This window comes from Cryptomeria japonica, chromosome 11, assembly GCF_030272615.1.
Source record: "Cryptomeria japonica chromosome 11, Sugi_1.0, whole genome shotgun sequence".
NCBI lineage: Eukaryota > Viridiplantae > Streptophyta > Pinopsida > Cupressales > Cupressaceae > Cryptomeria > Cryptomeria japonica.
The window spans coordinates 492,631,982-492,647,717 of NC_081415.1; the positions used below are offsets into that span (position 1 = coordinate 492,631,982).

Below are 15,736 nucleotides of genomic sequence, written 5' to 3' on the forward strand. Positions count from 1 at the left end.
TCAACCGGTGTTTAATTTATTGCCAGCCCGATACTAATCGAAGTTCACGTAACATAGTGTATATGTTAATCGGTATTCACGATGGGGTTGGCGTGATATAATAACCGATGGGAATCGGTGTCTATGTTAGTTGACACCGATCACTAACTAAATGTTATCTATCCCAAGCGGTGCATACTTTGCCACCCGAAAGCACTTGATAATTATTTATTATTTTCTGGGAACACATCCAATGTGAATCGGATTACATAGTTAACCCGAAAGTGATCACCGATATACCATGCTGTTGATATTGATTGACTAAGTAAATTCAATATACAAAGAGGAATGATTATCAGATGAAAATAACTTGAAGTTGATAGTTTATCGATAGGATAAATGATTGAATGAGAGACTTCATTTATCTCTCATTCAATCATTTATCTTACCGAAGCTATCTTGCATTAACAAATTTGACTTTTGATGAACAATTACACATCATGTGCACCAAGTAATGTCTTGCCAAGACATTGTGAATGGAGTTCTGACTTGATATTTTTATTGAACGTATGATGCTAGTGAATTGTGAGAATGGTGCATTGATGTTTAGACACAGGAGAATGCACTTCTACCATGATTATAATGATGTATATTATATTTGAGTCAATCGTGTGAATTCGATTGTTTTATCTATTTTCAGTGTGAAAATAAAATGTGTTACAAGTGTTTGAAAATATAGAATTGACTGAGTATTGGGTTCTTGCCAATGGGTAACTAGCTTAAGGAATGAATAATTTGCTTAAGTTATTCTTATTTGATTTTTTTCTTTTCTTTTTTTTTGGTCTGGTTACATTGAACTTTTTTATACCATTGTTATCTAATAAAAATGCTATTTCATGGTTTAGGACAATGATCTGTCAGAGTTTGATGAATCACGAGAAATAGTGCAGAGCTTAGTGGATGAATACAAAGCTTGCGAGTCACCAGATTATATTAAATGGGGCATGGAGGTATACTTATGCATTCTTTTTGACTGTTCATTGTAATTTCATATGGATAGTTGATTAAAATTTCTAAAACAAGGTCAAGCTGTATTTATATTTACTAACGTGGCTCTTCAAGTTCAGGATCGAAATCGAACATTGACAGGAGATGGAAGCTCAATGGGAACACTGGACTCAAGACTAGCCATGTAGAACTGTTCAAAACGTGTGCTTCTTACCCTGTAAAATGCTGCTTAATAAAATTTTAATCTATGAGTATTTTTGGGAGAAGTAGCCTTTGAATACATATTAGTAAAAAATATTTCAGTTTTACAAGTCCATCACTGATCTCCACTTGTGAAATGAATACCAACTAGCGTGTATGTCGAGTTGTACCTAGTTATAATTGTTTCTTTTGATTTGCAATTATGATATTTGTCATTTCATAAGTAACTTTTTTATTATGTCTGCAAGTTAAGCATTGGCTATATTGACTTTTGATGACACTAAATTGCACAAAAATGATACAAGTATTGCTTTGATATATTTCTAGGAAACCTTGAATGTGAAGATGAGTGGTCAACAATGACACACACATGTACATGCAAAAACACCACCAAAACGTAGGCAAGATAATGTATTGGCTGGGGTGGAAGTCGAAATGAGGTATTTGATGTAAGGGGTGTAGGTTTCACACATCTCTATTTGCAACATGGAACTTATGGGTAGAAAGGTGGTTTTAGACAATCACCTCAGTGGTAGTATTCACCTAGAGTCAAATAAGGGTGAAGTTTCTAGTGCCAAGGGTCCAAGGGGGTAAAAGTTTACACATAGAATTACTTTGTAAAGTCACTTTTAAATGGTCTTATAAAGTGACCAAGGGTCATAATTTATGTCCTAGGGAGGTGCCTCCCATCCAGTGGTTTAAGACCTTAATATGCTAAACAAGAAATTAAAAGGTGATTAGCATCCTCATTAGGGTTTAATCCCAATGGAAAATAGATAAATCTCATCTTTTGGACAAGATCAATCCTCACCTTAGGATCTAGGACAACCTAAGGGGAAATTCATCCTGGCTTGGTTATTTTCTTTATTTCAAGATCAATATAAACCAAGGTTTTTGATGTTGGCCCCATCTCTTATGAAATTTTAAGGCTGCCTTGTTGAGTTTTGATAATGCAGTGCATCTTGTTTTGCTTACTTTCCATTAATGATGTTGCTTTGTTCTTGTGACATGTAAAACTTTTTTTACATGAAATCATGTCCAAGAAGAACATTACAAGCATTCGTCAATTTTGTGTCTCACACTAAGACATCCATGAAGGGTTGTATGGCATATGAAATGTGACATTGTTTTGTGATGTACCCCATTACAGAAAACACATTTAGTTTCTATGGTTGAGGTCTTAGTCACAGGATTCGCCAAATTTCACTCATGAAATTTGAAATTCGGCAAATTTAAAAAAACTGTTAAAAAATCATTAAAATTTGCTTTGAATTTGTACGGATTAAATAGCATAGCATTCTTAATAAAATATATTCCAGGAAAATGTTTTCTGCAGGTGTTTTACCTTCTTTTTAAGAGTTTGAGAAGATTTTTTCACCTTTTTAGTGTTCTGCCTGAGTTTGCAATAATCTTTCCTGAAATTATGTGTTTGCTTTGCGTCAAATTGCATTCAGACATTCTGTAGCAGACTTTCCTAGGGATTCTTCAACGCCCGTCGAGCAATTGATTCAAAAGTTGTACTCTTGACATAGTTTCAGACTATACATTAAGCAATAGTTTTATTATTATTAGTTAATGAATTTATTAAAATTACATTTTAATATTTCAAAATTTAATATAATTATATTAGAAGTTAAATATTTCTGATTTATTAATATAATATTATATATTGTATCAAAATTTTAATATATGTAATCAATAAACATAATATTATATATTTAAAATTTAATATTATTTATTTTATGAATTATTAATTTATCTTTAATGGTGAATTTGTTTATTAAATATATAATATACTATATATGTGATATTAAATTAATATTTAATTTTACACTAATTTTAGATGTTTTAGTATGAACAAATCTAAATCTATTTATCAATCTTAAATTATTTTGATAGTCTTGTGAATGTATTATTTATATTTAAAAAAAATAAATTTATATAAGGCAAATTTAATGCCGATTTCTTTTTTTGACTTTTTTACCCTTGTTGAATTTCATCCAAATTTTATTGTTGTCGAACTCGAACTTGAATTCGAACCTTGTGACTTAGGTTGAGGTCGAGGCATTGATTCACAAGGATCTGTAAAACAAGACCTCTTTATCAAGTAGTTGGAAATACTTAGCAATTGGGCTCTAATTGTAGAACTTTTTGTATGGTGACAAAAATACTAGTTAATGTAATTGGTGGTTTCACAACCACCGATTTTGACAAGTGACAATGGTGTAACAATTAGTTCATGTAGCTGTTAAAATGACAAAGAAGTAACTGTTAGTTAATGTGGGGATGGTTTCATAATTTTCGAGGTGAAGGCATAAAGTAGCAGTTTCACTTGAGAAAATTTGATAAAGTAAGTAATTGGAAAGTGTCATTTATTTCTTGAACAATTGTGGCCCTTTGGTGCATGGAAGGACACAACTTGGGCACTGTAAGGAGACATGTTGGCAATTGAAGACAAGGATAGTGCAGAAGATTGTTGAGTGAGAGTGATTGAAGAGTGAAGTTGACCATAAAAGGGAATAAGGAGCAGAGAATGATTATAGGAACAGACATTATTTTGATGTTGAAATTGTTCTATTCATACTCGTACGTATTCTTTGGCTAAAGAAAATTAGATTATGCATCAATCTTTTTTTTCTTTATCTCACCTATTCTTTTAATCTGGCAAGTATTGTTTATGCTTATTTTACAACACCAAACTTATCCTAAGCTTCTAAGCATTCAAATTATACTAACAAGACTCAAACTTGGCTCAAACTTGGCCAAGACTTAGCAAATTGAAAAAGCCATGAAATATAGAGATTTTAAGGATATAAATTATTGACATGCACCCTTCAATAAATAAACTTCAAAGATACAATAAACTACTCAAATAGAAGTTACTTTGATCATATACACAAGTATACATTGATCAAAAGAGTATATAAGTGGATTTTAATTGAAGGAAACAACTTTTTCAAGTATACAAATATTGTCAAATGTTTAGGTGTGCAAAACTCAAGGATTATGATATCTATGGGATCACAACAAAAATTACAATATGGAGTTATGAACTATGGTAGAAAGGAACTTGTATCCCTTAGCTTAACATTACTAGCTCTATGTGGATTCATGCACTTATATCTTAGACAAGTCTATAAATATGGGTACAACATTAGGAGCTACTTAGGATAAGCCATAAGGTTTAACTTAGCAAAGTGAAGTAAAATTGTGATTAATTATCATGAATTTAATTGGGAAAAAGTTGAAAGAATAAAAAACGTTGCTATTCCATCCAACATGGCCCAAAAATAATTTGATTTTTTGTTTTTGTAAAATTAGAGCAAGGATTTGGGGGTAGTGTTGTGACCTTTTCACACATCGCCCCATTGCAAATGGGGACCCCCTCTTTCCTTCTTTTTGCTTTTGTTTGTTTAGGGTTTTGGGAGTCGAGTGACAATTTTGAGCTTCAAATGTCCGAGCCTCGTTCTTAGATATGGTCGTGTTTTGAAGTCCCCATGATGCAAATAATGATAAATCTTTGAGTTTTGAAGTCAATAGGATCAAAATGCTGAAACGGATGTTAAAAATGTTTAAATGATCCTAAGTGTCAGGTTGCCTTAGCATGTTAATCTATCTTGCGGAGTTTTGAGTTTCAATTTTGCCTTAGAATTTGAGTGTAAAATGATGAAAATGTTGCTAATTGACGCGAGTTTTGTGTGAAAATGTTAAAAGTCCCTATGGGAGTCATTTTTCCACTCCTAAAAGGTGAAATGAACCTAAAAATGCACAGTCCCGATGGATTTTGATTCTACACCCTTGAAATCTTGAGAAAATTCACAAAATCTTGATGAGAATAGAATTTCCACTACATAAATTGATATAATTGGACTTAAAAAGCATGAAAATCAACTAAGTCCCGATGGAAAACGTTTTTCCATTGAGCAGTTAAGTGAAAATCAGTAAAGTCCCAATGCAGGACGTTTTACCACCCCATTCTGAGCATCAAATTACCTATAAGGACAAGTAAAGTCTTGATGGAGGTCGAATTTCCACTCCAAGACAAGCAAATGAAGGTATTATTATGGAAAGTCTTGATTACTAAAGAAATAATTTCTACTCGGGACAAAAACAAAGGAAATCAAGAGTTCCGATGGAGGTCATTTTTCCATTGGGCTTGCAAGGTGAAAATACACAAGGAAAGTGAAAGTCTCGATGATGCACGATTTTCCACTTGAAGGAAAAGCAATCAAAATAAAGTAAATCAAGCAAAAATCATGAGTCTTGTCGAGGATCGATTTTCCACTTGGAGAGTAAAGGATCAAATGATGCAAAAATAACATGAATATTGTGTCCTGATGGAGGTTGATTTTCCACTTGGTGCTGAATTATAAGAATTTGACCAAAATTAAGTGTCTCAATGGGCATCGATTTTTTACCAAGGGGTATAAGATCAAAATTAAGTGAGGATTTTAAGGACGAATCAGTCTAGATGGAGATCGATTCTCCACCATTTCATTTGGTGGACAAAATAAAGGGAAATGTGGCTGAATTTTATTGTCCCTATGCATATCGTTTTTCCTCACGTGGCTGATTTAACATTTTATTTGTCCCACATTCGCTGTGTGGTGAAAACAAAAGGTGAAATGCTGAATAAAACAACACCAGCAAGCAATAAAATAATCATTAAGTCACTGATTCAAGGTCAAGTGAGCTGGAAGAGAAGAGGATTAGAATCGCCTATGTCAGCAAGAGGAGAAGAGGTGTGATATTTGCCTAAGGCATCATTGGCGCCACCATTAATGACGTTTCACAGCATCATTGAAGACGCCATTGTTAGCTGAGGATGCCATTACCAGCCATCATCTCAAGGGGAAAAATGTATCATTTCCAGCCAATATGAATGCAGATTGCATCAGCTACAAGAATTGCACAAGGAAAGGAAGAACATTCAGCTGATAGGGGATGATTTTCAGACATTTTCAGACCTTTACACTCAGAAATCAGACTTAGAAGACAGATTTTGATTGCAACATCATTCACGTTTCTGAGTTGAAGGATATTTTCAGACTTATAAGTTATATCAGACTTTTCATAAGTCTGAAAATTAGGTTTCCTTAAGGCAAAATTTCCAGATTTAGATCAAATCCTTTGTATTTTCCGGAATCAGCATTGCATAGTTTCAAATTTCTGATTTTAGAAAGCTAATAAGTTTGTCAATTAAAATCAGAACCTATGTTAATTTTGGAAAATTATTTGTTCAAGTTTGTTGACTTCTTTACTATGTCAAAAGTGGGGATAGCTGCAAGGAAGACTCAGTTGAGGAAAGTACTAGAGGGACACTATTCAGAATCTCCGATATCTTCCAAATGGAAGAAGGTTGGAGACACCAACATGGAGTACTTGGATAGAAAGAGGATAAAACGAAGGATGTACGGAACAAAGAACCAGCTACCCTCTCCCTTAGCAGTCAACATAATGAAGAGTGGAATGTACCACGCAGCTGGATTCCCACCATCAATACAATGCAATGAGCTCATGGTTGAGTGTGCTAGGCACTACGACTCACAGTCAAGAATAATTAGAACACCTAAGGGGTTGGTGCTTGCATACCTCACCGAAGATCCAGTAAGAAAAGCATTTGGGATAACCAATTACTAGGGCATGCAAACAAGAACTAAGGAGGATGCCCAAGCTATGTTTGAGAAAAGGAACAAATACATGTATGATGCTCATCAACAATGAGTGGGTTCTTGAAACAAGGTGTCACCATTCTATGTTGTTGAAGAGATTCCTAAGTTCAGATTTCAAAGAAGAGTATAGTGACATGATATTTCTACTCAACAAGATTATGAGAGCACCTCAAGGAGCTTAGTTTGAAACATGGATGTACTATTTCATTGAGGAGATATCATTCGGAACAATGATGACAAATTGGGCAAAGATCATGAATGATAACTTGGATATGCAGTTGAGGAATTTGGAGAGAACAAAGTCGTTGTACATGACTTCTTACTTAGTCTACATGCTCGCAAGACACATCAAATACAAAGGACTAATATGCAAACGTGAAGTAGGGAACAAGCAAGGACAACATAAGGTGTATGAATGTTATCCGCAACTCCACCTACATGAGAAAGAACAATATAGAATGGTGAATGATACATTCACCATGTACTTCGCACGGTTGCAACGGGGTGAAGTACATAAGAGGTTGTCCAAGGAGGCAATGTCATTAGTAGAAAAAACATGGATCATGGTTTATTTAATTCCCTACCTTCACATACCTAAGGATCCAAGGATTCACCTTCGAAGTTTACAAGCTTCCTAGATATCCAACAAACAAAATGGTGTTGCTTGAGGTAGTGAGGTAGTTATCAGAGTTTGATTGCATACAAAAAGAGAATCATAGGCAAGGCATTACTTTTTCTATCACGCTTGGGAAAATGATGGATATATGCCCCATCGCGGCAACAACAGATATAGTTAATGAAGAGTTAGAATTTTTCCATCTTGGAATATACAAGGCGAGGATCCGTTTTGACACATTTCAGAGGATTTTAACAGCTAAAGGAGAGAAGTTTACGGACAAGGTTGACATCAAGGACTACTGGGCAAATCTTACAGATGATTTCGGAGTTAGGAGAAATATGTGGTCTCGAATGTTAGTGGACTTCATGAGGAAGTTCAACGTCTTCTCAATTCTTGATCAAGTAAAGGATGATGGGAATCATATTCATCCTCCGTATAGTAAGGAGAAAGACAAGCCGGTTCCATCACTTGATTGGTTGCAGCTTGAAGTAGTGGATTTAAACATTTTGATGAGGGAAGTGAATGATTGCTGTAGAGAATGGGTAGACAAACAAATCAACAAGCGAAGAGTCTTCTATTAATATGATGATGAGAGAACTATAAGTGATATGAGAACAAACAATGAAGAAGAGGATCAAGCTCCTAAGAGAAGAAAGGGTATAGCTGGAGGAACGCAAGCAAAGGGTAAGGAGATTGCCGGTCAAGAATCTAGACACAAGAAGCACAAATCCGACACTCCTTAGCCTACCATGAGTTCCTCATCCATTAAAGAGAATGATATACCAGAAAAAGACAATGAATCCGAACAAGGTTTTGACACGGAGATCCTACTAGATAATGATCAAGATGAGTACGCATCAGTTCAATCAGTACCACATGAAGGTGAAGAACAACAACCAAGATCTCCAACCATTCAACTTGAGGTCCATTTAGGAGATGATGCGGAAGACCTCAGTAAGAGGGGAGTAGATGAAGAGATAATTTCCACCTTAAGAGGAGTTGATGATGATGATCAGCTCGAGGATGGAATGGAATTTTCTACAATTCCTGATTGGTTGATGAACAACATGCAAAAGAAGAAAGTTGGAGAAATGCAGCCCATTGAAGATATAGATGGCTTCTTAGCCCGGATTGGTAAGGCTAAAGAAAAGAGGAAGGCAAAGAAGTTCTTTAAAATTAATAGAGATGATTTAGGATCTCGCATTTTGCAAGTGGCTTCCCCAACAGTTGAGAAGCTTAGTGATGAAACCAAAGTTACCCCGAGTTTCCAGGACGGAGACAGTGGGACGCGTTTCCGGGACGGCAAATTTTTTTGCCAAATTTGGGGACGGCGAGGGACGGCAAAGGGGACAGCTATATAAAATATAGGAAAAATTTAAAATATATAGGAAAATTTCAAAATTCTAAATGTTCATATGAAAACATGGCTAAAGCATGCATACATACATTATATTCATATGAAAACAATAAAACATGGATATAGCATGTGTATGATACTATGAAAAGTTGAAAACATTTTAGAACGTAAATTCTGAACATACAACATTGTTAATATTCAATAGACAATATGCAATTATGCATTCATAAATCAGAATTTCAATTCATTCACATTGTCAATATGCATATCAATAGACTCGGAGGTTAAATTTTCCCTACTTCTATCGATGCAATTTCCCCCCATATTTTTCAACGGGGGTTTGGGGGCAGCGCCCCCAAGGTGGGGTCAAGGGGCAGCGCCCCTTGCGTGCTCCCTGTCGCGATACAGGGCAGGGTCGAGGGGCAGCGCCCCGCGAGGCCAAAAAAACTTATTCTTTAATAAAGGCGTTGGGTGTTATTTTTCTGTTGACTCGCTGAGTTTGGAGATTTTCTAATCTCTGTGTCAAAATGCCCAAAGGCTACACTGCTGCCATATAGTTTCATTGTCAAAATTATGAATTAAATTAATAAATTTAAAATTTGATTAATGTTATCTTTTAATTATTTTTATTTTTACTAACTATTTGAATTAATAAGGGGCCTCTATTAGAAAATTTAAATAAAAAATTAAAAATGCAACTTTTTAAATTTTTTTAATATTTTTTAAGGGCCATAGGATGGGGGACGTCTGGCCGTCCTCGGGACGGATTGGGGACGGCAATCCGTCCCGAGCCGTCCCCGGGACGTACGGACGTCCCCTAGAGCTAGGGTAGGCGTCCCCCTGTTTCGGGGACGTCCCCTAAAAAAACAGGGCAATTTGGGGACGGGGGGAAACGTCCCTTGGCCGTCCCCAAGTCCCCGAAACGTCCCCGGGACGGGGACGGGGGATTTCAGATCGGGGATGCGTCCCCGGGTAACTCTGGATGAAACCATTCCCATGGACTATCAGGTTACGACAATTGATCTTGGACCATCCATGAAGCAACAAGAGTTTCAACAACTAAATGATTCCGCCAAGGAGATTGAGGCACATAGAGTTGAAGAAAAGAAGTAAATGTTAGAAATAGAGAATAAGAAACTCAAGAAATACATTGAGGGGTTGTTGAATCCCCCAAGGCGTGAGGATCCTACATTTGTTCCACCCATCGCTATTGCTCAAGGGTCACGCAATGATCACGAGGCAATTATAAGTATGTACCAGGAGGTTGGAAAATGGATATAAGATATTTCGAAACAAGTAGAGGACTTCCTAGTCCAATTTGCCCATGACTATGATAGAACAACGCTGCTCATGAGTAGGATGCAATGCTTGGAGGTAGTATGGGAGGAGTTTCAACCAGTCCAAGAAAAGACTATTCCTCGCCTCGAGTTGTTGAAGCGGATTCCTACATCAACATTGATGCAAGGAGTAATTCAAGAAGGAAATGTATACAATTTCCATGGGTGGTATTGTTCTTTGGCAATGAAGAAGTTAGTGTTTGATCATGTGAGAGAGGAGTGCATGGAAATGGAAGGATCAATCTTAGCGATACAATCAAAGATCCTTCAATTGAGGAGTTATTGGGACAAGATGTCCACATTTATAGCAGCTTGAATTTGGAAGGATTGAAAGAGAAAATGAAGTTTGTTTACTTTCATGGGCTAGAGTCTATCAAGAAGAATCAACTAGACAATTTGGTTTCCCTTATGATCTTCATTAGCAACTTGCAAAAGCATACATCGGATTGGGAGAACATCTTCGATGCTTGCTTAGATGCCTTGGATTTGATCGAATTGCAGCAAGATGGTTTGCCAAGTGTCACAATGGAGGAGCTCAATTCAGTCATGTCTAAATTCGTTGAATATGCAGCCAAAGAGAGGGTTGGAGGAAGGAATCTTCTAGAAGACAGCTTGCTTGATGAATAGGCGACATCTCACTGGGCTTAATTCCTTGAGTTTTGTGATACGGATAAGATTCCATTTTTTGCTAGAAAACCTAATTAGGCTGTGTTAGCATTATCTTGGCCCTTGATTCTAAATGAATCTTGGCCATTCATTTCATTGTAATGTCCCCAAATTGGGATTCCAAAAACAACAATTCTAACAATAACATGCTAAAGTCAACTCAATTAATCATTAATAAATTAAGAAATAATGGACAAGTACACAAGTTAGTGCATAAGTAGATTATGATAAACATTAAAAGTAGCTAATGATCCTATGACCAATCATAACTTTGTGTGGTAGGAAAATTTGAAAGGGTGCCAGTAAACTGCCCAACCCAACTAAGCCCGAGGGCACGCAACATCCAATCATGGCAACTTGCCTCTTGTCCCACAAGCGGCAGGAACCAACTATGACCAGTTCCATCCCTTGGGGTAATCCACTTGCCTCTTGGCACACAAGGGCCAGGAACACCCAACTATGACCAGTTCCATCCCTTGGGGTGGTCTACTTAGTTTGGGGGAGCCGGTAAACCACATCTCCCAAGCTTATTCCCTCCAACTAGCACTTGAATTTTTTTTTTCTATATATATATATGTATAATTCAAGTATTGCTCTTATTAGAAACAAGGCCTATGAATATATATTGAAGTATTGATGCATAACACTTAGTTTTCCATGCCAATTACTTCAGATCAATGGCTGTATGGCCTGAATTGTATTTTACTTAGATTAGATCTGTCCTTGTTCAATATATATTTCTAGTCTGATCTGATGAATGATTATGATCCTTGTGGAATGCAGATTTATGTATAAGAACTCTGCTTAGACCTCCTTATTCCAGATCAGAGTTTTTATTTTATTCCCATCCCCTGATGATCATTTCAAATGAATTCTCCTTCCTATTATATCCTCCAATATGAGGGAGAAGTCGTGACTCTTCAATATTTTTACCCCTTTGAAAGAGTCACAAATCTTCCTCCTAATGACTGGCTAAAAACTTAATTATATTTTAATCATATCTTGTTCTAGGAAATTGCTTCTTTATTACTTACTCCTTTTCAACTGTTTCCTTAACTAATATATTTACTTCCTTTAAATCTTTAATCTTTCTTTTATTGCTGACTTTAATAATACTGATCACAGCCTATGATAATGTCATTGCTGCCTATTGATAATTACTTATGGCTGGGGCATGATACTTAATACATTTTCTTATCCTTTTGTCTTTTAGTATACATGTCTTCTAGTGACTTTTGTCTGCTAGTAACTTTTTCTCCTAGTGTGGCGGAGCAAAATATTTGATCTTTTTGTTTCTTTTGGGATTCTACGGGAGATGTATGAGAGGTGTTGGCCAAGGGAGGCTGATTAATTTTTTTGCAAATTTCAGGGACATTACATTATTTTGTTTTGGTGGAAATACCACTATCCAAGCATGAGACTCAACGGATTGTGTAGAAGAATGACAACTGTGTTGGTGGATCAGTAGAGTTGGAAGGAGGGCACCCATTAGTTTGTAGAGCTCCTAAGATGATACTAGGTGGTCCTTATCTTTTGATGGATGCCGTTTGGTTTGAGACTATGTCTCTCACCTTAGGGACATTTCAAACTTGCGGAACTTGCTCCTTCTAGATGAAAGGATAGATTAAAATTTCTAGGGAGATGGGTCGTAGATCTCTCATGTGCATATTTCTAGGTAGAAGGCTGATAGAAGCTGTTATTATTTGTTGGATGGGGTAAATATGGAGCAATTTTGGAAATCTTTCTTTGTCTCTTCTATTTAAAAGTTTCTTTCATGTTTAGTTCCACTCAAAGTCCCGCTGTGATTATTTTTGGAAGAACAGACCTTGTTTTTGTGGCAATGTTGGTTTTTTCATGTACCCTTGAAACCCTTCTTTGATCTTGAGTTTGAATCTATCACTAGGCTTCCCATTTGGATTCAACTGTATGCTCCCAATGGTCTTGGAAAATGAGAAAATGATTAAATTGTTGGTCTGTAAGGTTTGGTAGTTTGTCATGACTGATCTTGAGAAGAATAAGCTTTAGAGCAGTTATGTTGGGTCTTGTGTATATTTGATTTTGGATATTTCGAAGCCTATCAGTCATGTGGATTTTGTGGGTCTACCTTGTCGTTGCTTTTGGTGCAATAAGATTGGTCTTGAAATTGTGTTGTGCTCCTTGTTGAGGAAGTCTAGCTAATGGTACAATTCAACTTCAGAAAAGGCACCCCACGAATGGAGAATTTGATAAAGATTTTGTTTGGAGAAACCATGAAAAGGTTTTGATGCAGAATTCTGAGGGTTTGTGGGAGTCTGAGCACAAAAATGTTGCTGATGTATGCTTGTTTCTTGATGCTAGAGCTTTATTTTTTGGATGACGATGATTTGTGGCTTTAGGATCCCTATCCTCCTTAGGGAGATTTTGAGTGTTTAGAGGGCACCTCATTGTTGGATTAGATTTTCCTCACATCCTACTGACTGGGTGATGAGGCCAGATGGCACAAGAAGCTTGCACTGGTTCTGAAGAAGTCCTTTCAGGGGTATGGCCACAACACACCTAGGGGAATCTGTCATAGGAGAAGCATTCTTAACTATAATATGATCCACTAGCAGGGAGGCAGGAACCTTGTCCACTTGAGGGGTAGGGACAACAGGGGCATCCACAGTTAAATGATTGGGGAGTGCATTGTGCTACCAAGTAGCATAGCTTGCAGTCCTACAACAAGGATGTGGACAATTAGAAACAAGATGTCTAGCAGCAAAGTATCATCTACAATGGAATGATAGGCATTCATAATCAAGTGATCAAGCCCATTTCCTATCCTCAACTATCCAGACGACCTCTCCTTGAAGAGGTTTGGAGATGTCAATGTCCGCCAAAATACAGGCAAAGGTGCAGTGAGCAAAGTTAGATGTGGAAGAATCCACCTTTGAAAAATGATCAATACCATTGCCAATATCATCAAAGCAAGAATCTTCCTAGAATACCCATACAAGCACAACACTGAGAATTCAGCCAAAGGGTTGAAAGAGGGAAACCATGGTCGAGAGAGAGGGAGTGCGCACCCCACAAGCACAATCTACCATTCAATACCACCTCCATGTCCTATGGATAAGGAAAGCTTGTGATGAAGAAATTCCTAGCACAAGGAAAAAGCTCAATAGCGTTCTTGGTGATAGGCCTTCAAGATTCCAAAACCCGCTTATGCAAGTCTGGGAGGGAAGGCCACAAACTGTTAAATCTACAAATGAGACTATGATGAGTGTAAAAACTTTCGTTTTCAACCACTTTTCTATAAACCATGGTCATGAGAACTTAAGAACAGTGAAGTGGGCGAGCCTTTCCGCACAGATGATGGTGGGCATCAGAGGTGGCCCCCAATCTGGTTATCCCTGCATAAGATCTCACTCAAGCAGCCCCATCCAAGCCAACAGATGCCAGAAAACAGCCAAGGGAATCACCGATGCTGCTGCAGGAAGTTCCAGACCCCAGGGTGTTAGCCCCAGCAAATCCATGAGGAGGAACACAGTTCGAAGTGAAAGTCAACACACAATCAATCATTAAATGTTAAGATTTCCTGGGCATCCATTTTTTTGATTAGGAAAGATATGCCAGATCTTCCATGATTTTAAGCAATATTGGTTTCTTTCTGTGTTGTTGCAATAGTTGTGCGAGGATATGCATTGGCAATTTGCTATTATTCATGAAGTGTGAAACCAAGTTGCTCAATCAGTGCTTGTTGGGCACAATGCATCTGAACATCTATTGATATGGTGATGCTTACACCATTTGTCTATTTGTGACGGTTGTCTTTTTGAAGGGCATTTAGGGGTTTAAGTATCTTATTGATGTAGCTGCAATAATGAAACATGCAAGTAATCTAACTGCAAAGTTCTCAAGTTACTGGATGTGAACTGTCTTTTCAAATTTCATAAACTATTTTCATGCGTATGAAGAAAGATGTTTCTGTTGAAAGTAATTGCATCATATAAAAACTGCATCTCAGTCATTTAGTGTGACTTGCTGTAAGCATTCTTTATAAGCTGTTCTTGTCTGAGCAAATATTCTTCACAGTTTTGGTTCAATTTCAAAGGGATTTATTCATTTTATGCTGGTACTGGTGTGTTTGATAGGTTATTCTTTGACCTTACAGGTACTAATGTAGAAGTTGATTGAATATGTGAACGAGCAATTGTATAAGCTGTGGCATCAATGACATTTTGCTCTGACCCAGTTCAACTCTGCATCTCTAAATCGTCACATTGCAGGACTTAAGATTTTGGAAATGGTTTGAAGTTTTGATATGGGTTTGTCCAGATATGAGAACTTATTTTCAATCGTTTTTGCCTTGATAGAATGTAAAATGAAATGAGAATGGATTGCAGGAATTGTATAACTACTTACAAAGGATTTTTGAGTGATTAAAGATGGTTGCTAAATTTCTGTTTGGTATCTATATTTGAGTCACTCGGGAAATCTAGACCAATGGCGGCTTTCAGAAAGTTTCCTTGGTAACATTGTTCTCATAGAGTAAGATCTATTTTAAAGCCTAAGTGTGTAAATATGAAGCATTGAAATTTGTTGAGCATGCACTTGGTTTTCTTTTTGTTTGTCTCTGTCGCTGCCAATATAGATCAGAAAGAGTTTTTGATAATATTAAATTAATTATTTCGGTTGATACATATAATTATTTGGTACTGAGTGGGTCACACTTTCAAATTTATTTAAGGGGGATTTATATCTGGTAGGATAATTTATTGATACATATTTACAAATTATATATTATTATAGGGAAAATATAGGGAAAATTAGTTTGTAGGAAATGTACGAGCAGAATTCTAGCAATGGTAGAATAGGGAAAACTTATCTACATTTAGAACTTTTCAGTAGCAGGGAGGAGAATCCCCTTAGTTGCCTT

At 36.6% G+C, this 15,736-nt stretch overlaps 1 protein-coding gene across 1 annotated transcript in view; it reads left to right on the forward strand.

Annotated features, from left to right (window-relative positions):
* The window catches only part of LOC131068296 (tubulin gamma chain), a 104,743-nt gene extending 89,337 nt beyond the window's left edge, over positions 1 to 15,406 (forward strand). Inside the window, exons 12-14 of the mRNA XM_059213940.1 lie at positions 885 to 989; positions 1,107 to 1,188; positions 14,972 to 15,406. Of these exons, the coding sequence (XP_059069923.1) occupies positions 885 to 989; positions 1,107 to 1,175 (174 nt within the window). The 3' untranslated portion in view covers positions 1,176 to 1,188; positions 14,972 to 15,406. The remainder of the gene's footprint in view (positions 1 to 884; positions 990 to 1,106; positions 1,189 to 14,971) is intronic.
* Positions 15,407 to 15,736: the final 330 nt, after the last annotated feature.